Source organism: Lactuca serriola, chromosome 3 (assembly GCF_051521515.1).
Source record: "Lactuca serriola cultivar US96UC23 chromosome 3, Lser_US96UC23_V15, whole genome shotgun sequence".
Taxonomy (NCBI): domain Eukaryota; kingdom Viridiplantae; phylum Streptophyta; class Magnoliopsida; order Asterales; family Asteraceae; genus Lactuca; species Lactuca serriola.
Genome location: NC_136410.1, coordinates 67971021 through 67998925, shown reverse-complemented (window position 1 = coordinate 67998925; position 27905 = coordinate 67971021). Strand labels below are relative to the sequence as shown.

The 27905-nt window shown below is 31.2% G+C and overlaps 1 protein-coding gene and 2 long non-coding RNA genes across 3 annotated transcripts; 2 read left to right on the top strand and 1 right to left on the bottom strand.

The window, feature by feature from the left end:
* The first annotated feature begins 1548 nt into the window (after nucleotides 1-1548).
* Nucleotides 1549-4062, top strand: LOC145092536 (glutathione S-transferase U17-like). Its single transcript, XM_079030483.1, has 2 exons — nucleotides 1549-1876; nucleotides 3539-4062. The coding sequence occupies exons 1-2, from the start codon at nucleotides 1553-1555 to the stop codon at nucleotides 3911-3913; spliced, it is 699 nt and encodes a 232-aa protein (XP_078886609.1). The 5' UTR covers nucleotides 1549-1552; the 3' UTR covers nucleotides 3914-4062.
* A 6148-nt stretch (nucleotides 4063-10210) lies between these two features.
* On the bottom strand, nucleotides 10211-12001 carry LOC145094500 (uncharacterized). Its single transcript, XR_013703385.1, has 2 exons — nucleotides 11067-12001; nucleotides 10211-10744 (listed from the first exon to the last, which is right to left on the bottom strand). It is a non-coding gene; the product is annotated as an uncharacterized LOC145094500 (long non-coding RNA).
* Nucleotides 12002-23892: 11891 nt separating this feature from the next.
* Nucleotides 23893-26307, top strand: LOC145094499 (uncharacterized). Its single transcript, XR_013703384.1, has 4 exons — nucleotides 23893-24114; nucleotides 24237-24300; nucleotides 24724-24826; nucleotides 26125-26307. It is a non-coding gene; the product is annotated as an uncharacterized LOC145094499 (long non-coding RNA).
* The last annotated feature ends 1598 nt before the right edge of the window (nucleotides 26308-27905 follow it).

Sequence of the window (27905 nt, the reverse complement as noted above, 5' to 3'; positions counted from 1 at the left end):
AAGTTAATCTGAAAATGCAAAATCAGATAACACCCCCCCCCCCACACACACACACACTTTGGTTAATTGTTTTTTAGTTGTTAAATTATTAGCTAAATCTGCTTTGTGCGCTCGATACCCAACTTACTTTACTATACTATATACTGACTAGGTATACTGTTTATGGGTGTATTACTAGATAAATAGTTAAGTTTATAAATTTAAAGCTAGATAGGTATATTTTTGTACACATCAGTGACACACAACGTGCAGGCGGAAGACACATTGTTTATGTCAGTGCAATGTCATCGGTTCCAAAGCATCTGGTATTGGAGCTGACTGCAAAGCGGGTACAATAGATAAGAGTGTTTTGATTTTTTTGTATGATAAATAATAAAACATTACAACATAGTCTAACACCCATACAGTTTGAACGAGAGATATTGCCGCATTTTGAATGAGAGACGATTGCCAGACATTTAAACTAAAACTTAAAAGGCGTGAAGAAACATGGCTGGAAGGCCATCGCGAAGATGTCTGTAAACTGAGAGGTCAATGAAATATGAAAAAACACGTATGAGACATGTAGCCAACTTTTTTCCTTTCACAAAAATCTAATGTCTCGTGATTTCTGATTTGGAGTTGCATGAATTCTTTGCGAAAGCTTTTGTTACCCAATAGTGAAGATTATTTGCTACGATCCAGGAATGGTCTTTTGTGGAATTAACAATTTTAGGAAGTTATTTTTGTCTTATAAATGAAATCACAAATTTAAGTTAATTTGCAAAAAATTGATTTGGCAAAATATATGATCTTCTGAAAATGTAATTACTTTGATGATATTCAAAGTTATATTTTAAGCCCCACGATGGGAGCATAATTGTTGCAAATAAATTCCACACATGAGGTCTAAGATTGTAACATACCTAAAATATTGTTAGTGTTTTTTCGATTGACTTCCTAAATATGTCTTCAGACGGGTTGGTGTGGACTGTACATATATGTACGTGATCACCATTTTTTTAAAATCATTTTTTTTTATAGTTTTTGTTACTTGTTTTTTGGTACAATTTTTTTTAGTTTTTTTTGGTCATGGTCGTTATTGTGAGTTATATTTCTAATGTTAAAAAAAATGTATTCAAAATAACTTCTTTGCATAGTAGTCCATACGAGATGTAGGAAATGGGGTTGGTGGATATGAAAGCAATATAAGATATGAAAGGACAAATATTTAATATTTAACCAGAGAAGTTCAAATTGATCTTCTACCAATAACAATCATTTAAAATTGAATTTCCATGTTATGATGTAATTTTCTAAAGTCATATTACACTATCTTTAAATTATAACTTCTCATTATTACAATATACATAGTCAAAGTACTCCCTCTCATTCAAAAAGGGGCTTCATATTATTTTAATCTCACAAAAGTCCAAGAAAAGCAAGCTATAACCCCTCAAACCAGGGGTAACTTTTGTCATTTATCTAAACGTTAGGGGCCATATATGATTATTTTTTGTATATTATATATATAACTTCTTCTCCCTCTTCAAGTCTACATCTATCTCATTCAATGACGGAAATCAGTCAAATAAAGCTTCTGGGCAACATTGCAAGTCCATATACGAGTAGGGTTCAGTTCGTCCTAAACCTCAAATCTATCAAATACGAGCTCATTGAAGAAGATTTCGATGATAAAAGTGAGCTCTTATTGACATCAAACCCACTTTTTAAACGAGTTCCTGTTCTTCTACAATCAAACAAACCACCGATTCTTGAATCTCTTATCATAATCGATTACTTAGAACAAATCTACCCCGATGTCTACAAACTCTACCCATATGATCATGCAGATCAAGCTGTTCTCAAATTTTGGGCTTACTACATCGACACAGAGGTATGTTACAGAGTGATTTACTAATTATGTTCCTCCAGAACCCTTTTACAAACTATGAAAATAATATTATACTTTATTTAATGTCCATGATCTTAGATATTTTTAGTATACGAATGTTGAAAGTTGAGAAAGTTCCGGCATATAGTAAAAAAATAGAGTTGTAAACGACCATTCGTGAAAGTTAGTTTATTTCATAAATGAGCAAACACTAACAGAAATTCTTATTTTTTTAGTTAAACCAACCTAAACAATGGTCTTGTTTTGTTCATTTATGTTTGTAAATGTTGGTTTATTTTGTTCATTTAGGTTAATTTATATGTTCAAATGTTTTTTATTACATCACTATATTGGTGTTTGTCTAATTTTATTTGTTTAGGTTGGTTTAACATTTTAATAGACATAAATGAACGAATATAAACAATATAATTTATTAAACGAGCAGCGTAGCATGTTCGTTCGGTTCGATTCCAGTCTTAATAAAAAGATAAGAAAATGACATGCATAAATGATAAATCATTAGGTCTAAAATAGTGGGATTATGCTTATCCTTCTTTTTGCATGACTATGTTAAATGCAGTGTTTTAAAAACCGGTTCGAACCGGCCGGTTGAACCGGTCAATCCGAGAACCGGAGGTGAGGGCGGTTCGATTTGGACCAGTTTGATAATGATTTTATGACCGGATTGAACCGGCCGGTTTTGGTAAAAAACCGGTTCAACCGGCTGAATTAAACCGGAATGGACCAGGTTGAATCGAACATTCTTGGATTTTTGTGTTTGTTTTGGGCTTTTTTGTTTGTTTTTGACTTCTATAATGATTGTTTTTATATGTTGCATTCTAATTACGTTTGCAATACTAAAAAGATGACAAGTTTTGTAAACAATGTATACAAGATAATTAAAAACATATAAAAATATAGAACCGGTTTGACCATCCGATTGAACCGGTTAAACCGGAAAACGTCACCCGACCGGTTCAATTAAAAAACCGGTTTTTAAAACATCGGTTAAATGTCAAGCCAAATTTTGTGTAAGATTTCCTTTTAGATTATTATGGTATTAATTAAACTTCAAATTATTTTTATGTAAAAGAAAACAACTTTTTTACTTTACGTAAGATATTAATCCAATCAATTATGATATATGAATTTTCACATCTTATGTTCTCCTAAATTTTGGTCGCTAAAAGTTTCAATTATCTATGTATTCAATCATTGTTGAAAGAAAAGAGTAAATTACATTTTTGGTTTGTCACTGTTTTGTAGTTTTGTTATCAAAAAGTTTTGTTTTAAATCTTTAGTATTTTTCTAAGCTTTTAAAAAGTTTTTTTCTCCATATTGTACGTAATATGAGTATATGACTATTTTTTTTTGGCCAAAATTACAAAAATCAACTAACTTAAAACCAAAAATTATTTCATCATTTAGAACGACCATAAAAAATGTTAAAAAAGGTCAAATTTGCTAGAAACAAAATTTACAAAAACTAACAATACTTAATAATGTAATTTACTCAAAAATTATAATTTCTATTTGGATTTATGTGATAGTTTTAATTTTGTTATATACCTAAAGCGTCAAATTTTGCAAATTTATACACCATAATTATAACTTATTGTTGTTGTATAATCTGTTTTATTTACATATATCCATTTTGTTTGGCAGTTTTTTCCTTTATATGGAAGGTTGAGGAAAACACCCGATAAAGAGGGAAAAGAAGTCCTAAAAAGACAGATTATCGAAAAATCACATGTACTAGAAAATTTATTTGTGAAGTTTAGCAACGGGAAGCCTTATTTTGGAGGAGATGACGTGGGATATCTAGATGTTGTTCTTGGATGTTTTCTAGGTTGGACAAAATTTGTTGGAAATCATAACAATTTCAAGATATTTGATGAAGTTAGGACCCCAAATCTTATAGAATGGTCAAAACGTATGTTGTCACATGAAAGCCTTAAGGGTGTGATCCCAGACCAAGAAATACACATAGATTTCTTTAAATGGCTTACAAAAGCTAGACCACCACCAAAAGCTACTTGAAATTACATTTGTGAAACTCATGAATATATATATGATGTTTCAATCCCAATAGTTAGATCACCAAGTGTTGCATGAAATTGTTGTTATGTTTTTCTTTGCTTGTTTAAGCATTATTTAGTGTCATGGTGTTTCGGTTTAGCTTGAGCTAATGTATCTTGTTTTATTATATATAATGACTACAATCTTACTGTTTTAGCGTTTATTCTCTTTAATCAATGGGGCTAAATGAAATTCTATGTTCTAAACTTATTCGTTTTGCTATGCTTGATTATGCGTAAAACTTGATAGAATGTCCATTTACCATTTTTTTTTTTGGTTTTCTTGGTCTCTGAAACAAACAATCTGAAAATTAATATTAGGAATTAATATCGGATTGTTATTAACTAGTTGTAAGACTAATGTATTATATGGATTATTTTAAAAAAAAGTTAAATATAAATGTCAAAATATTTGACAACTTTGAATTTATAAGAAAATAAAAAAAAAATGAATTATTATAATGAAACTGTTTTTTATCTTTTAAATTTAAACAAATCTTTTCTAATAAATGAAAGTTTTTTTTGTCATTTGTCACTCTTACATTAATTTGGACACATGTCATTTTTTGGTATTTTTGAATAAATTTTTTTTTCATTTGTCATTTTCTCATTTTTTATCTTTTCTTAATTAACAATCAAATTTATATACCAATTACTAATTGCCTTAATTAAAAATAGTCAATAAATTACAATATTAGTACTTATATATATTGTATTTAATATGTTTCCTTTTAAATTCAAATTTTAAATTTCAAATCTAAAATTTCAAATTTAAATAAATTTTTGTTTAAACATTTATATATATTTTTTTGTTTTACCAAACCCGTATAACATACGGGTCTCACAACTAGTAATTTAAATAAATAAAAGAAACTAATGAGCTTTAATTTTAGGAATTTTGAAATTAAAAGGTAAGATTATTAATGAAATTGATATCCATTTATTACTTTATTTATTGCAATTATCACATTAAAATATTATGTTAAATTTAATAAAATAGAAAAATTCATAAAATGACATTTAGAAAAAAATTAATTCAAATTAAATAACCACAAAATGACATTTAACAAATTGAATGAGGATGTGACAAGTGACAAATATATATATATATATATATATATATATATATATATATATATATATATATATTAGAGAGGATATAAAAAACAAACATGCCCATAAATAATACTGAGAAATAAAACTGTCACAATTATAAATCAAAATATTATTATTAGATTACCACGTTTCATCCATAAATCAGATTAACCATTCACGGTTAGATGTGCTTATAAGAAGAAAAAAAAAATGTTATGTTATCGAACGAATTAACTCACGAAACATAAAATAAAACCAACTTGAAGATGTTAATTCTTGACTAACATAGACAACAAAGAACTATCGTCCTTAAAAGTTTTTACATCACTCAATAATTGTAAGCTTCAACATAAAACATCGGGATTTAATACAAATCGTCGTTCTTTTGACTAGTCACGGAAGAACCGATAAACGCAAAATGATATCTTAGAAATACGAAAGAACCGAAAATTTGAAACATCCTGCTATATAAATTCACAAATAAAGAAGAGAGTAGAGAAGATCTCACTATTACACTAAAAACTGTGAAAACTAAGGGCAAGAAAAGACTTATAAAACCATCAAATATTCTTCCTCCTACCTATTATTTTTATAATAATTTCCAATACCTTTAATCTCCTACCTATTATTTTTATAATAATTTCCAATACCTTTAATAATTGCAATATACTTGGTACCTACAAAATGTTTTAAATTCTTAGATAATCATATTTTATATTTTTTCGAATTTTTAATTGTATATATATTGAAGTTCCATGCTATAAAATCAATATAAATATAAATAATCATTTAAAAGTTAAATTAACATGGATTCAAATGACAAATGTGGTATGAACAAATACTACATAATTCATATGATTATATACACAATTTGGATACTTGTCAAATAAATTATTCTATACTCCATTTAATTCCACTGATTTTGTTATAAAGCAAACTAAGAACATTTAGAACATATAATATAGATGGAAATCCTTGCGAGAAAACCACAAGTCACAAATATTTAGTCTTGTAAAATTCAAAATGTGAAGATGTTCGTCCTCAACCTCAAATACATCAAATATAAGTACATGGAGGAAGATTTCAATAACAAAGTGAGCTCCTATTACCATCAACCCCAATTCTAAAAAGCTCCATGTTTTTATACAATTAGCTTTACAAATTGCTAATCACAATCGATTTTTTAGAAGAAATCCACTCCAATGTCCACAAACTGCTCCCATTCAATCCTACAGATCGAACCATTATCTGAATTTAGGCATACCACATCGACAATGAGGTATCTGATTTTTCAAAACACTTTACAACCTATAATAAAAAAAATATATTATACTTTATTTGGTTTTGGAGGTTGCTTGTGATAACCACATATTATGTTTTATTTATTTATTTATTTATTTATTATCATATGTTAAATGATGCAAATGAGTGCACTTTTAATCATTTAAATTTTCAACCAAAATTTTCATTTATATAATAAGATTTAACTAATTAAAATCTATCTATATTAAAACAATAAAGATTCATTTTGTTATATGTTGTTTTCTCATTGAATTGGACACATATTTTCTGGATTTTTGAATTATTTAATATCTACTTGTCTTTTTTAAGTTTATTTTCCATTTTATTCAGATTCCACCTAATAAATATCACATAATATTAATTAATTTTATTAGTATATCTTCCTTAATAAATAATTTTTTTTTTGTCACATGCCAATTTCTCATGGCTTTTAACACTTGTCATTTTGTGATGTTTTTGAAATAAATATTATCTACTTGTCAACTTTTGGTTTGTTTCAATTTTTAAAATTAAACTCGTATACTTATATATGTAAAGTATTAAATATCATATATATGATTTTAAATTGTAATAAATATATTTCTTTTTTTCTTATTTTAAAATTGTACATTAAAAAATACTTTTTATTTATACTTTAATATTTAATTTTTTTTTTAAATCAACTCGTATATTATACGTATTTCAATATATACAGTAACTTCTATAAATGTAAAAGGGAAAGTCCAAATTTTGAATTTAAGATTAAAACTTTATTTTATAATTTTAGGAAAATACAATACGCTACAAGATTTCTCCTTATATTTTCATTCATCGTAAAAGGAAATTTTCTATACCCGTTTAAATGAATTTTTCAAAACACTATCTCATAGACCATTAAACAATAGGGCTGAATTTGTTTTTTAATTATCATGAGTATATTATGTTATTTGGCAGGAAATTGGATTTAATCAATGTTTTAAAAACCGGTTTTTTAGTTGAACCGATATGGTGACCGGTTTCCGGTTCAACCGGTTTAACTGGTTCGACCGCTGAGTAAACCGGTTTCTATAATTTTCATCTTTTTTTGTATTTTCACACACATACCTACATACACAAATCAAGAATATGATGTCCATACGTTCAAACATTAAAATACATATGAAAACAAGTTGTAGATCATTCTAAAAACATTAAAATAACTCATAACCATAAGTTTTACATCAATTTACGTTGATTAAAAAGAAAATAAAGTCCTAGATGAATATAAATGCATCAAAAAACTTCGTAACATTTATCATATGCTTTTATTTACAAAAATTATATTAAATGTTAAAAAACAACTAAAGTTTATTATTCAAAAGGTTTTAATTCCATGTGTTTTTATTCAATTTAACCGGTTCAACCAGATTTTTGTAAAAACCGGCCGGTTCGATCCGGTTCAGAAATAGACATAAAACCGGTGATAATTGAACCGCTCTCTTCTCTGATTCCCGGTCTAACCGGTTCGACCGTCCGGTTCAAACCGGTTTTTAAAACATTGGGTTTAATAAGTGATTTTAGTTGTTTAATAACATAAAAACTAGCTTCAAAGAAGAAGAAGAATTAAGGAAGAATATTATCATATTCTATTTTATCGACTTCATTAACTTTTCAATATTATTTACAAAACTTATATTGATTCTTACATTCAAATTGATAATCTACAAAAAGATTCATGATCATCAATAACAGAATTTCATATAACGGTCGAATGCTTCTAATCAAAATATTAATAAACTAGTTTATAATCTGTGTAAACCACAGTTACAAAATTAATTAAACTTTTATAATAAAAATTTATAATTATTAATAAATTATTTTAAATAAATTATTAATTAAGAGATATATATCAAATTTTTAAAGTTATTATAACTTCAAATTTAACATATAATTTGGAAATGTAATTTTGAATTTTAAAATGAATTGCCTAATATATCTACATGACAAATCCGTATACTAATAAAAGAGTAGTCATTTTGCCATGTGTCATTATATTAGACATCTTAATTAATATGATGCCACTTGTCATTCTATTAGTTTTCCATTTAAAATTTATTAGACCTCCTAATTAATGTGATGTTATTTGTCAATCTATTTATTCTCCATTTTAAATTTTAAATTTTATATTATTATTTTCATTAATTTATAAATAAAAAGTGTCTAATATATATTAAAAATTAATTAGATATATTTGTTTGAATCAACGATTATAATTTCATAAAACTAATAAAAATATATCGTACTTAATAATTTATTTAAAATAATTAATTATTAATTTTGAAGTTTTACTATAAAATTTCAATTAATTTTATAACCATGGTTTCCACAGGTTATAAACTAGTGACATAATATTAATAAGGAGTTGTATTAGAATGACACTTGGCAAAAGGAGATTAAAAATGTTCATTTACTAGTTGTGAAACCCGTATATTATACGGGTTGATTAAAACAAAATGTTAAATAGAAACGATTAAACGAAAAGTTTATTTGAATTTGAAATTTGAAATAAATAAAAATTATGAGAAAAAAAAAACATGCAAAAAATAAATAAATTAAAATTATTATTTAGTTATCAGACCCGTATACTAAACAGGTTAATTATAACAAAATGTTAAACACAAATGTTTAAACTGTAAATTTATTTGAAATTGAAATTGAAATTTAAAATTTAAAATTTGAAATTAATATCATTATGGTAGGTTTAATTTATGGAAACTAATTAATAATATATTAGAAATGGAAAATGAAATAAATGACAAGTAGAAAATAAATATATATCTCTATATTATGACAAAATGACATGTGACAAATTGAATGAGAGGAGGACATGTGACAAAATCATTTTTATTTATTAGGATAGATTAGAAAAGAGATTAATTGATTACACCCAACAATAGTTATCAATATTTCAGTTTAGCATATATAATTTTAAAAGATACTTTCGCAAGATTTCAATGAATATGAGGAGTTTATTATGTGTTTGAATGTCGTATGGTGAAGTAGAAATATAAATTAGTTAAGTTACATATAGTAACCGTCAACGGAAATTAACATTTTAGAAATTATCATTATATCATTTCCATCAAAATATATTAAATATCACAACCATTGAATTTTTTTTTAACTAACCATACAATTATATGCAACCAAAAAAAAAAGGTGTAAAATTGCATTTCATCCTTGTCATGTAAATTACACATTTCTAACATTGAATTGATTATTATCCACATTTTACTTGTTAAAAAAAGGGAAATCTCCAATAAAATACTAAAATTTTGTCCCGGTTTACGTGTTAATCCTAAACTAATTTTTGTTTACGAAAAAGTCCTAAAAATTGGTAAAAGCTTGCATTTTGACCCATTCTGACCGGTTGGAACCGGTAACAAATTAATTTGAGACTATTTCATAAACTGACCCAAAATATTGGGACTTCTCCGCAAAAAAAAAAAAAAAAACAAAAAAAAAAAAAAAAAAAAAAACAAAAAAAAAAAAAACAAAAACAAAAAAACAAAAACAAAAAACAAAATGTTAGGACTTTCTTACAAACAAAAACTTTATTATTACAAATAAGCAACTTCTTTTAAATTGTTAAATGTTAATATTTTGAATTAAAAACAATAATAAGAAATGTGAAATGATCATATACAAAATGAGAACATAAAAGCATATATTCATGATTTCAATGCTTAAAACATTACCATCACCATCACTTTCAATTTTAAAGAATTTCTTTAATATTTTTTCAAGTGTACTTATATGTATTATTAAAAATATTAATAATAACGAATTAAAAAATTAGTACACTTGTTTGTATTTTTAATATAATAATAATAATAATAACAACAACTAGAAAGGTGACCCCCGCGTTGCGGGGGTCGGAAGGTGTCGCTTTTGTGTGGAAGTATAGTACATTGTTCTAATTGGTAGCTACAGTAAAATATGTTGTTATTGTCTACGTTTCGCCCATTTACAAATACACAAATATGTTGTAGTATGCTATAATACAATGACCCCTTTGTGTTGCAAAGTAAATAGCAAGTACGGCAGCAACACCCTGTTAAAAAAAAAGTAAAATATTACCTCCCGAATATTAAATAAACCAAGCTAAGGCTAGGTTATAGCCAATACGAAGACCCTATAAAACAAACATAAACAGTATAAAAATATGGACAATGTTTCAATACAATTTTCTAAAAATCAGTTGAGTATTAGTAATCATATACCTACAAATCAACAATACACACACTTTCGGTAATGGATCAAGTAGTATTTATGCGAAAAAAAAAAATCATCTTTTGACCAATTTACCAATCAACTTGCATCAGCTCCTTTTACCCCAGTAGAAATGTCATATGTTCTTCCTCCGTCCAGGGAACTCCTACAATTCCATAAACAACCGTCTTATACTGGTATCACTAATAATAACAATACGAATAATGTAACTGATACGACTTAAAAGAACAAAACTCTAAAATTAACAATTTTGTTTGAATTTATGGCTTGTTCTACTATGCATCCGATTTTTCTGTAAGAATTTTGTACATAAAAAGGGAAGTTTAACAACATTAATGAATGAATATAAACTTAAAAGTGTTTATATTAATTCAAATTGATACAGGGAATTCCGATAGATCAATCAAACCAAAAAATAATGGAAACATATCAAATACCAAATACAAATAGTGCTCAAAATTACTTACCTTGACTGAGCTCAATGCCAGGTTTACCAAAAGAGACTAAGCAAGGCCTTGTTCCTCATATGTCCAACGTTTTAGTAGCATGTGTGCCTAAATTCATTTCATACATATCATCATGTCATCGTATTTATAAAAAATGAAAATCATAAAATAACTGATGAAAAAATAGATAACAAATCACCTGCGGTTGTGAATGTCCAACATACTAGCATTAATCGAACTGGCATGAGTATTTCAAAATAACGGGATCCATCTAAGGATCCAACATATAACATCTTCCAAAAAACATCAGGGGTTAATTTGAGTGGTTTGAAAGATGAATGTGATTGTCACCGGAGCAAATGAAGTTGGTTTTGGAAGTGGCAATTTGGCTTTGAAGATTCGAAATTGATGTTTTCAAGTCGTCACTCCCTCTTAATCCAACAACACCACCGGTGCCCTGTAATTAGCAAGCACAAATTCAGTAAGCCCTAATATAAAATAGAATTTCAGAAACCCTCACCTTTGACTTGTGGGTATTTGAAGTTAAGTTTCCTCTCTTTCCATGGTAAAATACTATGTTTTGAATTTTGACCAATATACCCTTCCAAAACATAAGGATCCAGATCCTCTTTATGAGACATTCCAACATCAGATTTTCTATAACTATAGTAAATACTTTCTCATAAAGATACCCTCCTGTGTAATTTGCAAATGACTTCCTAAAACTAACATTGTTTTCTTTATTCTCATGTGGGATTCTTTCTCCGAAATCAGAAAGGGAATCAGAATCTGAATCAAAAGGGTAGGTGTAATCACCCTCTCATGTTACTCATTCTATTACTACCAAGCAATTAAAATTCTGATTGAAATGTGTCAATGTAAAAAAAGATTCTAAAAAAGGAAATTAACATATCTAGCAACACCAATGTAAAGATTATGATAAAAAAAAGACTTTTCCAAACTTGTTGTGTGACATCCCCAAAATCACGGCCAGAAAAGACCGATTTCATTTATGTTTTTTAAATTAATTTCAGAGTAAATCCTTTTGATTTAAAAGAGTAGCGGAATTTGTTCCCAAAAACAAAATATGATAAAATAATATTTATCAAAGCATTTCATCAAGAGATGCATTTTCATTATATAATCAAAACTCGGGATGTCATGTTCCGATACAGACCATAAAGCATAAACGATAACATTACAAGTCATTCAACAAATATATACATATACAGACTTGTAAACAAAACAACTCGATAATTCATCCATCTTATGCCCTTGCGCCACTTCCTGTAATACAAATAAACTGAGTGGGTTAGGCTTAGGAGTCTGGTGAGCATATAGGGTTTTCAACCCACAACAAATATTTATATTTAATTTCACCAACCAACAATAACCCGATTACCCATTCCCGTTATCCTCACTTTATGTCCCTAAAGCAACATCTATCTCAAGGGACCTAATCTAGGATTTTCATCGGGACGGACATTACTGCTAAGGGGTTTCCTCAACAATAGATATCCTAAAGGCAACCATGAGGGGGATAGAGTACACCGGTGAACACATCGTTCACAACACCTACAGGTTATGAACCTGCTAGCGTTCCACAAGACTGTCTAGAAAGAGTATGTGGTCGTTATCCATACTCCGCTGAATAACTAGATCAACAACAACAACATCGAGGCATCTCATCTGTTTATCACACATCAACTATCTACCCATGTTCTACCCAACATATTAGTAGATAAATATATATATTTTTATACATAGTTTAAAACCTATATAGCATTCTCATTCAATACATATTCCAAACAACAGATGAGACACACACACATAACACGTATTTCATAGAGAATAAATCATATCTATGAGGTAGAAGAAAGTGAATATACATTTACACATATAACAACAAAATATACACATAACACGCATTTCGCATAAAATACTTCATAGTTATGCGTTAGAAGAAAGTAACTAAACACTCACTTGATCAGAAGATAATCGGACAACACTACGGCTCTAAGAGTAATATTCTTCGGTAGATCTGGAAGATCTTCACAAAACCGGGCTCCTCGCGGGTAGAGCTTCGGCTTGGGAATCTTACTTCTCGGGATCTTCAGGGCTTCGGGACTTGCTTCGGGGCTCGAGATTAATACCGGGGCTTCAGGATACTTTTGGCATGCAAAACGATGCAAAACGGGAGAGAGAGAGAGAGAGAAGAGAAAATAGCAACCCTAAACGGCTGGCCTCGCTTTCTATTTATAGGAGGTTGATTTTCATTCCTCACGTCGTGAGTTTCTAAAGCTCACGTCGTGAGCCCGATAGGTCACCGCGTTCGTCATTCGTCCACTTGTGTCTGCAGCTTTGAAAGGTTAAATCGGTCTGCTCACGTCGTGAGTCCTGACACAGGCTCGGTTTTCGTGCCCTGAACTTCAGAAATTTATATCTTTCGCATACGAGCTCCGTTTTCGACGTTCTTTATATCCACGCGTAGGTGAGATTATGCTCTACAACTCTCGTTTAGACTTCGTCTACTAATTTTGAATTTGTTTTTATTATATTATTTTAGTAGGCCGGGACAGAAAAACTCCGTTATAAATTCATAACTTCTTCATCTGACGTCCGTTTTCGTCTGTCTTTTCACCAATGCACTACTATCAATGAGATCTTCGATTCTCGTTTAGATTGTTTAGACCAACAATCACTCGATCTCGAATCGAGTATTCGGGCTACATACTGCTTAGTCGAAACTTCAGAAAATCATAACTTCCTCATACGCAGTCAGATTTGGGCGTTATTTTTATGCACACTCTCGGTTTAATGAAATCTACGACATTCGTTTAGATCACTAGGGCTAAATATCGCTCTAACGTAAATTTCACTTTTTACGTCATTCAGCGTTGTCGATTCTGTCGCGAAACTTCGACAGGTCATAACTTCTTCGTTATAACTCGGATTTCGACATTCTTTATATATTCGGAAACCTCATTTCAACTACTACAACATTATACATAGATATCAGCTTTATCTAACATTTTGTTTTGATACTTATTTTTATTCTTAATTACATTAAGACACACATTTAAGCACAAAACATATAATACTCAATACATTTCTATTATCTCAAAATAGGTTACAACGGTTAACATAGACTATTACATCAATATTAATGACAAGTCCAGAAACACAGGCGTTACATGTTACCTCAAATTATATTAAAAATAAAAAGTTTTAAGCATTTAGACGGAATTGAGACTCCAATGAATAGAATCTCAATTCCAATTCCACATAATCAAACCAAATTAACTAAAAACTGAATATAAACCAAACTAAATAATCTCAATTCCATCAGTTGGTTTTGTATGTACCGTAATGCAATTTTTAGAAATCAAAGACAAATGAATAACAATTATTTATTTCTCATCAACATACTATGCTAGTGTGCTACTATTAATGTGCACCTCTTTTCTCACAATGGTCTCTTAAGTGGGCAGTTTGCTAAGAGAATATAATATTTCTTTAATGTGTTGGGTATGTATAAGATTTTGATGCTGATATCAGTTACAATTGCTTCTATAAAAAAATTGAATGGATTAGTATTTTTAGTGTAAAAAATGTCAAAGATTTAGTAAAAATGATACGACTTACCATCAGAAGTTTCTGCATCTAAGATTAGATCAAGTGCAGATCAAAATAAGGAACTTGAATGCTTAACCCACGGAGGTTGAAATCACCTTGAATGTAGTCATCATCAACTTCCATAAACCCCAACAGACTGTAAAAAAAACATCACACAATGTTTCAATCTACAATGAAAAGCATATCAATTTGGACAAACATAAACATTTTTTTTATCCTTTACCTGTAGTAAGCAGAAAAAAATATAGTAAAGGACAATCTAGTTCAAGCATTTCATCAAGCAGCTGGGATACATTGTGAAACTCAACTTCAAAACTTAATATCAACTGGGTAGGGCATAATTAAATTTCATGTGTAATTGGAGACCTGTTCTATTAAACTGTAATGAATTTCACCTTACCTGTAAGGAAATTGAGTGACCTACTATCTATTAATCTAGTCACACGCTTCAATTTTTATTAGCAAGAGCAATCCTGCCAGTATTGGGTTTCCAGGTCTTCAAAGAGACATGAACAGTAGATTAATGTCGGGAAACTGAACAGGGTAGGCCATCTGATTTCGAATGAATAAAATCGGAAGCGACCAAAAGAAGCAATGAAAATTACCTTGTTGCAAGTAGCTTTGATGGAACCGTCACCGCCAAGAACAAAAACCCACCATGAAGTCTTCAGGCTCAGCACCTAAGATTGTTAGCGGTAGTGAGGTGACGGAATTCCACCAAAAGCGATGGTAAACAAAGAGGCAAGGAGAGGGATTCGGGAATCGAAACAGGGAATCCGGCGGTGAAACCATTGCAATCGATCCTTCCCTCTGTGACGGTCGAAAATGAGGAGTGGGATGTGGAACAGTGGGAGACGACGATGGAGAGGCTAGGAATGATTTTTGAGACGAATGGGAGGCACAAAGTCGGTGGAAGGGCAGAGATTAAGGAGAAATGGGTGGAAGGTTCTCAATTGCGGTGGGAAGGATCTGGAAACACAACCATGGTATAAAGGATAGTAACCGCACGGTAGGGATTAATGAGAAATGAGTAGAAGGTTGTAAGTAGAAGGGCTGAAGTTGACAAAAAAATGGGTGTTTACTGTTAAAATTCTTCAGATCTTTAATATATGTATATATAATAATAATAATAATAATAATAATAATAATAACAATAATAAATTTTTTTTGCAGGAAAGTCCTAATATTTTTTTTGCGGAGAAGTCTCAATATTTTGGGTCAGTTTTCGAAATAGTCCCAAATTAATTTGTTACCGGTTTCAACCGGTCAAAAAGGGTAAAAATGCAAGCTTTTGCCGGTTTTTAGGACTTTTTCGTAAACAAAAATTAGTTTAGGACTAAAACGTAAACCGGGCCAAATTTTAGGAATTTATTGGAGATTTCACTTAAAAAAAAGTGAACACTTTATTCACTATAGTTTTATTATAGGAGTTATGATTGTTTTAATGCTTTAAACATGAAATGGATTCTACCGACCCAAAAGACCGACAAAAACATAGAAAATTACTTGTGGATAAAAAAAAATCCAATGTTACGTCTACCATGTTAATTGGTAATTATTTGTCTAAAATTCAATTTAATTCGATTGACAATCATTTTTTTATTTAACATATTTTTCACAAATATTTTTTTATATCTTTTGAGTTTGTATGTCACATAAACAACATAATTTTATATTAATCATTGTCACTATTATATTGTAACATCTTGATTTTTCTAGGTTTTGCCCATTGGTTTGAGTTTTGTATGCAAAATTAGCCCCAAGTGGCATTTTTGAAATTTTGGGCCATGCTTGTGTATGTTGGGCATACGTAGCCAGGGTTCCAATCCTAAATTTTAGTGTTTTTACTATATTTAAGTATCATTATAGCCCCATACCATTCTTTAACTCCAACCTCCCTCTCTATTTCGAAACCCTAAGAGTTTACTGTAGGGTTTAGAAGGTAAACCCTTGTATGATTTTAGAAGGTAGCCTGAGAGTTTACCTTGTATGATTCATTAGGAGATATGTAGCATCCTCGTTTCGACTGTGTGAGACTGTTAGCTACTGAATGCGTTCATGAGGTGAGTCTTCTTACTATACTATATAGGGTGTCAGTTATCTTTGCGAATCTTGCATGGAAGACTAGGGTTTCGCTCCTGACATTTGTATGAAAAACCAGGGTGTGGCCCTAGCATTTGCATGGGAGACCAGTGTTTGGCCCCTAGCAAATGCTTGGAAGATCAGGATATGAACCTTGACACTTATACAAGTAAGACCATGATTTGGCCCATGGCAGGAAGTAAGACTATGATTTGGCCCATAGTAATCGTTTGGGGTTGAAATAGACCTGTTATGTTTTGTATGGTATGTGCTATTTCGGGGAACTTGCTAAGATTTGTGCTTACGGTTTTATGTTTATAATGTTTTAGGTACTTCTAATTCGAAAGGGAAGGACTTAGCTTGATCGCACAATATCCCCTGAATATTTATTATGCATTACCTATTGATACACTCTAATGTTTTGAGATCTTTATATACATTGATTGGGTTTAAACAAATGGTTGTATGGTTTTGGTGGTTTAAAATCAAAGTGTTTACTTAGTATATTTGGGATGTTACATTGTGTTACATGATTCTTGTAGGAATCAAGATTGTGTATGGTTAGAGAAGATAAAGAAAAGGTTCCATGAGTGGAACAAGGCAAGAGAGTTCATTTATGAGAATAGATGTAATCCATAAGGGATTAATAGTAAAGAACCCATGAGGAGATTCAAGAGAAGAAGAAAGGTTAAGGATCTACGAGTAATCATAAGAGAGGACAGTAAGTTCGGATGAGCTTACTTGGAAATGTAATGGGATGATGTATCCCTTAGAAGGTAGATAATATTAGAGTATGAGATGTGGTCATTGGGTATAGTTGAAAGTAGAATGTTTAGGCATGAGTATGTGAGAATAAAGAGATGAAGAGGAAGAAGAGTATGAGACATGCATGCTAAGAGTAAGAGACGTGCAGAAGAGCAGAGTAAGAATATAAGAAGAGCATGCATAGAGTATGAGCATAAAAAATAAAGTACAAGAAAGAAAAGTGATATAGAAAGATGAGTTTGAAAGAGGTAAAGAAATAGAAGATAGAGTACACACAACGTATGAGATGAGTCTGGGAAGAGGCTAAGAAAGAGTATGCATAAAGAAGAAAATAGTAAAGAATAAGAGTAGAAGATAGAGTATGAGATAGATGAGAGATAGAGCAAGAGTAGAAGGTAAAGATGAGAAACAAATAGAATAGATAGATGAATGAGAAATAATACTAGTGTATGCTATTAGAGATAGATATTAGATTGCAGATTATGAGAAAGAAAGAGAAGAAGATTAGAGTATGTAAAGATGGAAAGATAAATTAGAAGAGTAAGATTAACATGAAACACATTATAATATAACTCACCAGACCTATGGTCTAATATATAGTTTTTCATGTTTTGTAGGTACTACCAACAGTTGTGATTTGTGAGAAGACGGAACACAAGGACATAGAATAGATTTTATTTCTTTGTTGTTTCAATTTGTATGTAAGATTTTCTTGTAAACCTGTTATTAACCATGTGGTGCAAAAGGGTTTAATATTCATAGAATTCCACATTTATTAGAAACCTCTGATATATCCTTGTGGATGTATTTGTAGAAAATCTGGGTCTTTGTATATATTTATAGTTTTCATGTTTTCTTTTTCTTTTCTTATTTCATAGTTTAGACTAGGTTATCAATGTATGTAACAGTTTTATTCATCTTTTTAGTTGGTTATCTATTTATTCAATTTGGTTTAATCACTTTTTTTTACTTGTAGATTGTTAACTGAAACTGAACCAAATAAGGTTTGCATAAATCGGTTTTCAGGTTATTTTGTTTGGTTCTTGGTTAAATATGAAGAAAAATTTAACATTTCAAGTGTATTAAGAAACATTGATTTGTCCAAAAATAACTTAACAAACAATGTTTATGCCAGTCGTGGGTCAAAAAAAATGAAAAAACAAAATGATAACTATAAATATGCATTGTGTATATATGCAGATTAGTGAATACTCAAATTTGCAAATATGCCAATTTGTGCATATATGCACATTACAAAAAACAATGTTTTATTATTATTATTATGGTGCAGTGGGCTTAGTGGATGTACTAGAGATTGTGTGGTGGTGTTAGTTTTGAAAAAATTTAACAAAAAAAAAAATCTCAAGTTCTCACAAAAATATTAGTTTTCTAAAAAACTTTTAATTGTGTTCACATTTAGTCCATTTTTTTTACATTGTATATCATATAACTTGTTGAAAATGTTCAGATTTTACCCTTGTAACTTGCACCAACCGGTCATAAGGATCAAATGTGAACAATTTCAACACGTTTGATGGTATATAGTGCACAAAAAGAAAATGATTAAATGTTAACAAAACCAATAGTTCGTTACTCCTATCGGTTATTTACCCTGTTCTTTTTACGGATATACCACTTAATAAAATTTGTTTCTTAATGAACATAAAAAAAAATAAAGTAAATGAACAAACTTCAAAGTCTGCCAAATAATTGCATGTTTAGCTTTCACCAGCGCTACCCTGTATTGAATATAATTTATGGATAATGACTTAATAAATTATACTTTTGTAATTTGTATTCACATTAGTTTCAAAATTTATTTATAATATATATATATATATATATATATATATATATATATATATATATATTAAAGAAGTTCACTCTTAAAAATAGTACCTGACCCAAGTACTCTTCATGGGGTTTTCCCTGGGTTACTCTACAATGGCCACCACCTCAACTATCTTTTCTTCTCTTTCATTCCATCACCTCTAGATTCTTCTTTTTAGTTAAACTCGAAAAAGGTCTCACCACCACTGCCCCGCAGGCGACTGCTCACCACCAACTCTGCCTCTTCCGTTACTCACCATCACACAACTGCCTCCATCATCCAACCAACCCCTCTAATGCCCCTGTCATCCAATAGCCTCTTGCACTGCCATAGGCTTACTCCACCGTTTGGGGTTAATCTACCGATGCAACACTCCTTATGCTTCTATGCCCTCTTGTAATCAACCATGAAAAGGGTCTCACCACCACCACCCTACACACGATCACTCACCACCAACTTATCATCTTCTGTTACTCATTGTCACACAACCGCCACCATAAACCACCCGACCCCTCTAGCTCCCGTGTCATCCAATAGCCTTCTGTACTGCCATAGGCTAGCTCCACTGTTTGGGGTTAATACACCGACACATCACCCCTTATGCTTCTATGGCCTTTGTCAATCAACCACCGACCACAACAGAATCACATCATCTTTTTTGTTGTCCATTAGTGGGAAGAGAGTACTTGAACAAACCGTGTCAACAAACATAAAGGTGTTGAATAAGATAGTTTCTCGTTCCTTTTTATTCTTTTTTAGGCATTCAAAAGCTTTATGCCATTCTTCTTGACATATCCAACATTTACAGTTTTTCTTTTTAGATGGGCAATAGCTTGCTTTAGTTTTATATTTTTGCTTATATTGTTTTCTATTACGAAAATATTTTCGTTCACCCTATTTGTAATATCGTTTATATTTGGGTTCATAGGTTTGTTTTTTCCAAATCTTCTTTTTATATCGTCATCGCTTATTAACCATATTGATTTACTTTATTAGAAAGATTTTCACAACATAAGTTAATTTTTTTCATCTTGTTTTGTTTTTTGTTTTAAACATTTCTTTTGCATCTATGCTTTTAGTATACAAATTCGTGCTCCTAAAGTATCTGTTATTTTTTTTCTTGTAAAGCTTCTTCAAAATCTTTTAGTACAGTTTGACTTACTAATGATGGTAATTTTTGATAAAACATATGTAATGCTATTTTCTGTAATAGTGTAAGTGTCAATAATGTAAAATATATGTTTGCGTGTTTTGCAATCATACGATTGCAATAATGTAAATCGGTTTGTATCGGACTCTTGAAGAGTCTATAAATAGGGCATTCCCATTATAAATAAAGCAGAGTTATTGTGTGTAAGGTGTTGTTTGTCACACACACAACACTTTTCATCTCGCAGCTGTTTGTTATTCAGAAGTCTTCATATTAAAAAACCTATGCGAGTGTTCTTCTTGGCGCAACACTTGTTTTGCCTCTTCCTACCTCTTCTTCTTCATTTTTTTTGCTAAAATTTTGATTATTTATTGCTGAAATCTTATTTCACATTTTTTGTTGTTTATTCTTATTGATTTTTTTATATTGAATAATAATAACTTGTTGATGAAATATCATTATTTTGTGCTAAAATATCTTTATGTTTTGTTAAAATATCATTATTTTTTTGCTGAAATATCATAAATTCTTGCCGAAATGTCATACATTATTAAATTTTCGATATTAAAAAACTACTTTCAGATTGTAAAATCAGTTTATTTTAATTTTTTTATATATGCAGCAACATGCAAATGTTAAAAAAACAAATACGCTTCTTATTACAGTCTGCAGTCATTTGATCCACCTCTTCTACTATAGAGGGTTGCAGAGGTGGTCCACAGACTTTATGAATTTTTTCTTCAGAAAAATAAACAACGCCTAAGACTTGAGTACTCTCAAAGTTATCTCTGTTGAAATTTATATTTATGAATAGGAGAGTTTGCATCATCAACTATAAATTTGAATTCAAAATTATATCATCAATTACAATTCAGGTTAGACATCTTATCATCATTATTAGTATCATTTTATTATCATTATTATGATTTGTATTACACATCATTTTTGTTCCATTGCTCACCACCAACTCCGTCTCTTCCATTACCCATCGTCACACAACCGCCAACATAAGCCATCCGACCCCTCGAGCACCCTTGTCATCCAATAGTCTCCTACATTGCCATAGGCTTGCTCCATCGTTTGGTGTTAATCTACCAACACAACAAGCCTTATGCTTTGGTGACCTCTTGCAATAAACCATGAAAAAGGTCTCACTACCACCACCCTACAGGCGATCGCTCACCACCAACTTTGCCTCTTTCGTTACTTACTGTCACACAACCGCCACCATAAGCCAACCGACCCCTTCAGCGCCCAAGTCATCTAATATCCTCCTGCACTGCCATAGGCTTGCTCCACCATTTGAGGTTAATCCACCGACGCAGTACCCCTTACGCTTTTTTGCCCTCTTGCAATCAACCACCGACCATAATGGATTAACATCATATTTTTTTGTCCATTATTGGAAAAAGAATACTTAAACAAACCGTGTCAACAAGCATAAGGGTCTTCAATCAGACGGGGAAGTAGATGAAGAACGGAAAATCCCCAATTTCTACATTTTCTTTTGGTTTGATTCGTGCTAGACACTTCAATGTTTAACCATATCTAGGTATGCTCCTAAATCAAGTCCGATTTCAGTTAGGACTTTCTTCAAATCGATTCTTCAAATTTCTTCTTAAGTTATCGATTGGTAGGGTATGAGATTTTTAGTTTTATGGTTGTTGTGTGTCCAGCTTAGGTTATTGTTTGATTAGTATTGTGTGTTAGTTTTTTCCCTCCATCTATTCGCTAAAATGATTGAGGTTGTTAAGGAAGATGGATAATTTCTTTTTTCATCGTATCTTTATCTATTATAAGACTTTAGAGTTATTTAAAAACTAAAAAGATACATATGCTAAAAATGTGATTTTTTTACAAAGGTCAGTGCTATTTAATGGGTTTACAATGGCAAGTACGTGGTAGCTAAATTCCAAAGAATGTAAGTGTTTTGTTATTTTTGTGATATTTAAAAAAGTGGAATGCTATTTTTGGAGTGAAAAAGGAAAAAAAGAAAATTTCAAAAAATTTTGGTATATAAGTAATCTCTAATTTCAAGCCATATGATATTTAAACAAAGTTGAAATTTTTTTTGAAAACTCTCTCAACACTGTGCTTCTCCATTTCCTACAATATTGTAGCAAATCAAACAGTAAAATCAATTTTAGTAATGGATGGATGGACGGTATTATTATTTACCCAAAACTACTTTGTTTGGAAATAACACTCCTTCACAAAGATCAATAATCACTAAGTGAAAACCAAAATTTGACTCTAAAACCAAAATAAGACGGTACTTGTGTTTCTAAAACAAGAATAACTTGCTACTTTTATATTTGTCTGCAATGAGTAAACATAATTTACCTAATTGCCCTTGTACTAACTTTTTGTCACTTTTGTTTGTTGAAGTTGCAATTACTAAAAAGGTGACCTACATAGTTAAAAGATGAAGGTATTTTTTGGATTCTTTTGTCAGTTTAAATAAAAGGTAGTTTGCTTTCAACTAATTTTTGAAAAGAAAACCTTTTCCGTTGTAAATACCAGGTCATCATATTTATATACTTTTATTGGCTGTGATGATATCTACAGAGATAAAGCAAGAGCCTAAGATTGATCAGTTGTTAAGCCTTGTGACTCTGAAAGGAAAGCTCCAAAACCACTTGGGTTGTGGTGACTTGGTAAGGCATGTGGAAGATATGGTGGATAACCTATTAACTCATGTTCAAATCCTGACACTATTTAACCCTTGTGGCCATGGAGGTTCGCCTACAGTGACTCCAGGGCATGAGGCAAAGACTCATGTTTGCAGCGGGGGATTAGTCGGTGCGTGAAAACTGGCCCGGAAACCCTCGTTAGGGAAGTTCCCTTTCCAAAAAAAAGGAAAGCTCCAATCTATCATTATAGGTAAAGTGATTGATATATGTTTGATTTCTAGGATCTGATTACAAGAAAAAAATTTCTTCATCTTTGGTTTCATGTTTGCTTCAATTGCAGTAATCGATTGGTCGGAAGTGAAGGTTTACAACATTACTGAATCGATAATTTTGAGAGTAATTAGGTATCAGTCAATTTTGCATTTTGGCTTTTATTTTGTTTTAATGTTAAGAAATGTTCTAAAATCATTCATCTTTTTCATCTTCATTATAACTTTCAGGCCGGACTTTCACCATCCTTCACCCTCTCTTTCTCGTAACTTTTTTGCATCATATGATATATACCATACTGGTGGCGGTGCAATTATGAACTATTTCAGAAAATTGACATTATGTGGTATTTTTCAGTTTATTAATTGGCTTACCTCATTTTTTGATTCATTTTGTTTTAGGGGCTACCAAAATGTTATTTTGATAAGAATAGCCTAACCTTAATGCATCTAAAGTAGGTCTTGCTTCTTGCATACTTCTATATGATTGATTATTGTTGAATTGATGGGTTGTATAGTAAAAAATGTCCTTCAAATGCCAATAACTTTAATTTAAGGGCTATCGGCTAGGGATGGGTAAAATTGTCGCTTCTGCTGTAATTGTTTTCTATGCACTTACAATTCCAAATATGGAATTTACTCGCAAGGAAGTAGACTTGAGAATGTTATCATGTCATGGGGGAATGATGATTGCATGTATTTGGTACATACTAATACTCTAAAATTCATAATTTTCATACATATTTTGTGAGGCCCTCATTATGTCATTTTTTCTAACATTTTGACTGTTTATGTTTCTTCTTATTATTTTTTTAATTGTAAAAGAGAACAAGACCACTCTTCCATCGATTGAGCTTTTCATCCATCGTAACATATCATTCATTCTATGGTAATTGTTGTTATGATACATTATGATGAAAATTCCATTACTTGAATCAATTATTTTTTTTAGCTATGCCCACAAGGTGCTCGATTTAATGCCAAGGTCAGTTGCATTTTAATTTTCTGGGTTTTGAACTTACGGATACACATCAGAATGTGTGTGATTGGGTTTAGTAAACACGTTTTGTGTCTTTATTCTAGACGAATGAATTTATAATTCGTCCATTCTCTATAAACGTTTCTTTTGTTATAGCGATTGCTATTGGAATTATGATTTTCTTTGTATACTTTTATCGATTATCTAGCCAAAATGGTCTTAATTTTGATTTTCTTTTTTCTATATCTTTCATTATTTACTTAGCAATGCTCACTAGATGCTATAAAATTAGTCTTCAAATAAAATTTGTGATGTTTTTTTTTGTTTGTGCAGGAGTATTTGGCTAACTATTGTTATTGTTACGTACTGAGAAACATACATCGTTGTATACTATATACACAGAGATGCCGAGCAGAACAAATCATTCATGCTAAAGGTAAAAAGTTTTTTTTTAATTTAAAAAAAAAATAAATACAATGATTTTTCCTTTTTTTTTAATAATTCAAAAAATGACATAATAAATAATTATATTAATTGAATCAGCTGATGTTCCAACAAAATTATTAAAATAAAACTAAGCTTGAAGTTTTATTGTTAGTAAGTTAGTTATCACTATAATGAGCACTTGCTTTATGTAAATAAACTAACTTCAATTTAATGTAAAACTGAATTAAAATATATAGCATAAGGCCATGTGTTCTATTGATTTACAAGTACTTCCAGAAAAGATGAACTCTGCTTTCATGATTAATCGACTCTCAAACGTTGTCAAATTGATGAGAGAGTGTTTGTTTGAAGACTATTCCAATATTCTGAGTGTCTATTCTGATGTGTTTTCTTCTTGGTAGTTTAATTGTAGGCTTATATCTCTTCAATTATTTGTGAAAATTAATAATCATTTGAATATCAGCAAAATTCCAGAAAAAACAATGACATTTGGATTTTTTTTTTAGTTCAACCACACAAGAATAATGATTATAACGGAGCAGTGACTAAAAATAATGTAATTAAGGAGTTATAAATTTGGAAGATTGGAAACAAATTTGTACTAAATGGACACATTGACGACTTAGGTAAGTGCGATCTCTATTTGACCAATTTTGTTTTTGGCTTTTGTTTTTTTTTTTGTTTTTTTTTTTTGCAAATATGGCAACATAATAACAGGTTCTTAGAGGAAAATTTAGGTTTAACTGAAACCTTTTAACCTGAAATTAATTTTTAACTGGAAATTATAATTCTTTTATGTTGCAAGGAGTTTGGCAACTAATAAGTTGATATACTTGAATAGGATTTCACATGCTACACTATAGTGTAAGGTTCATTTCATTCTAAATGGGTTTCATTAGCTACACATAATTGGTCAGTTAATATAAAGTCAGTTAACATAAAGTATTAAGTATTAGGCTATGGTTAAAAATACATTAGATTGTTGTTGTAAAATTGTTGTGAAAATGTATCGTTTTGTGAACAAATTGATATAAAAATGACAAAATCTGATAAAATTGCTCTTAACAAAATGTATCAAGTTTTTGCTGATATTTTTCTTGGCATAAGTTATCCTTATTAAACTGAAAAAAATTACACATAGTTCTTTAATTAGCCCATAATTGTATGTTTGTCTAAGATGAAATACATAAACAAACCTTCAAACTCTTCCCAAATTCGTGGTATATAGTGTTATGGGTGATATATGCTGCATAGTCCCAATTAAAATCCATATTTTTCTATAAACAGGATCTGAGAATTTTAAATGACCGGCTGCTGGTAAATATGATAAGCGTAAGAAAGGCAAAAGCCTATGCTAAACAGGTAATTTTAAATGACTTTTTCTACAACTTCACCATTTGTGTAACATCCAGGTTCCCAGGTATTATATTTTGTTCTTTTATTTTTGGATATTGTGGGGGGACTCGGCGAGTTGGCGTCTAAACTCGCCGAGTATGGTCGCGGATTCGTATGCGAATTCACAGCTAGACTCAGTGAGTTCTCGAGTGGACTCGGCGAGTCCACGCTGTTTAATGAAACCCTAATTTCCAGGGTTTGAGACCTATTTAAAGGGCCTTATGGCCGTCATTTGCGGCCACCAACCCCCAGAGAGAAACCCTAAAGAGATCTAGAGCGTTTGTGAGGAAGGAGAGACCAATCTTGAACTTTTGTGGGTGTTTTTGCAAGAAGGAAGTGTTCAAGGAAAGAGGAGGCTGAAGGAGGTGCGATTTTGGTGGTTTTTGAGATCATAGAGATTGTATTGAGGTATTATTCTCGTACCTTCTCCAGTTTTGATGTTGATCCTTTGTGTTAAGGTTTTCTAACCCTTTTAGAGGTGGATTAAGTAGAGCATTTGGTCCCTTCTCGAGTTTGTGTTCTGGATCTGGACCCAAAGAGGTCCACAGGCCTTAACCCTTGGAGCTTTATGAGTCCTTTTGGGAGCCATGGACTAGGAATGTCATTTTTGGGGCTAAATCACCATTTTGGACCATTTAGATGTTATATGAGTGCCAAGGTCCGAACTTTACGTGATTATCATGCTTGGGGAGGCCAGATTTATGATTGTATGGAACAGATCTGACCTCAGAAGTTGTTTTGAGTTTGTGCATGGCATGAACTCGCCGAGTCCGAAGAACAGACTCGACGAGTAGTATGAAGGTTGACCGTTAATCACTCAGTGAGTGGACTTGCCGAGTTGGGGGAATGACTCGGTGAGTCAGGGAGAGTCAGGGGTCTGAGTTCAAGTTGGAACTCGCCGAGTTGTTCTTGAGACTCAGCGAGTTGAGTCGGGGTGGCCCCGCGATTCATGCCAAGTGGAACTCGTCGAGTCCAGGGAAGTATTCGACGTGCCAAGAGAGGGTCTAAGAGAGTCAATAGACACGTGTAGACTCGCCGAGTCGGGTCAAAGTTTGACCGTTGACCTTGTTGACTTTTAGGGTTGAGTATAGTCGTATTTATGGGAGTATTTACTTTATGTGATTAGGCGGAGGCTAGATCACATTTCTTCCGAGTCAGATACTTACCGAGACATCGAGGTGAGTCTTGTCACTATACGTTACCTAGAGTGGTACTATGCGATGACGAGAGGGTCTTATGTGTTATGTATGTGATTATGTGCTATGTGATATTTGTATGTTGTATGATGATATAGACCGGACCGGAAGGTCCAACGAGCTATGACCGGACCAAAGGGTCCAACGAGCTACGTGATTGGAGGGTCCCACTAAGACACATCGACCGGAGGGTCGTATTATAGCCTCGAGTGGCGTATGTGTTGTATGTGGTATTTTGGGGAACTCACTAAGCATTTATGCTTACAGTTGTTGTGTTATGTGTTTTAGGTACTAGTGATGAGCGCGGAAGGGCGCCGGTATGATTCGTACACACACGCATTGGAGTTTTTGTAGAGATTCTGGGAAGATGTTTTGTGACAATAACATTTGATACAATATGTTTGATATTATTTTATGAATGAATGAATGTTTTAAAAATGAAAAATTATTTTGAAAATTTACGTCGTTACAAGTTGG

What these genes read in the sequence shown, in the direction of transcription:
- LOC145092536 (XM_079030483.1), top strand. Translation starts at nt 1,553, where the DNA reads ATGACGGAAATCAGTCAAATAAAGCTTCTGGGCAACATTGCAAGTCCA. An exon ending in CTTACTACATCGACACAGAG is followed by an intron (nt 1,877 to 3,538) that starts GTATGTTACAGA and finishes TTTGTTTGGCAG; the next exon opens with TTTTTTCCTTTATATGGAAG.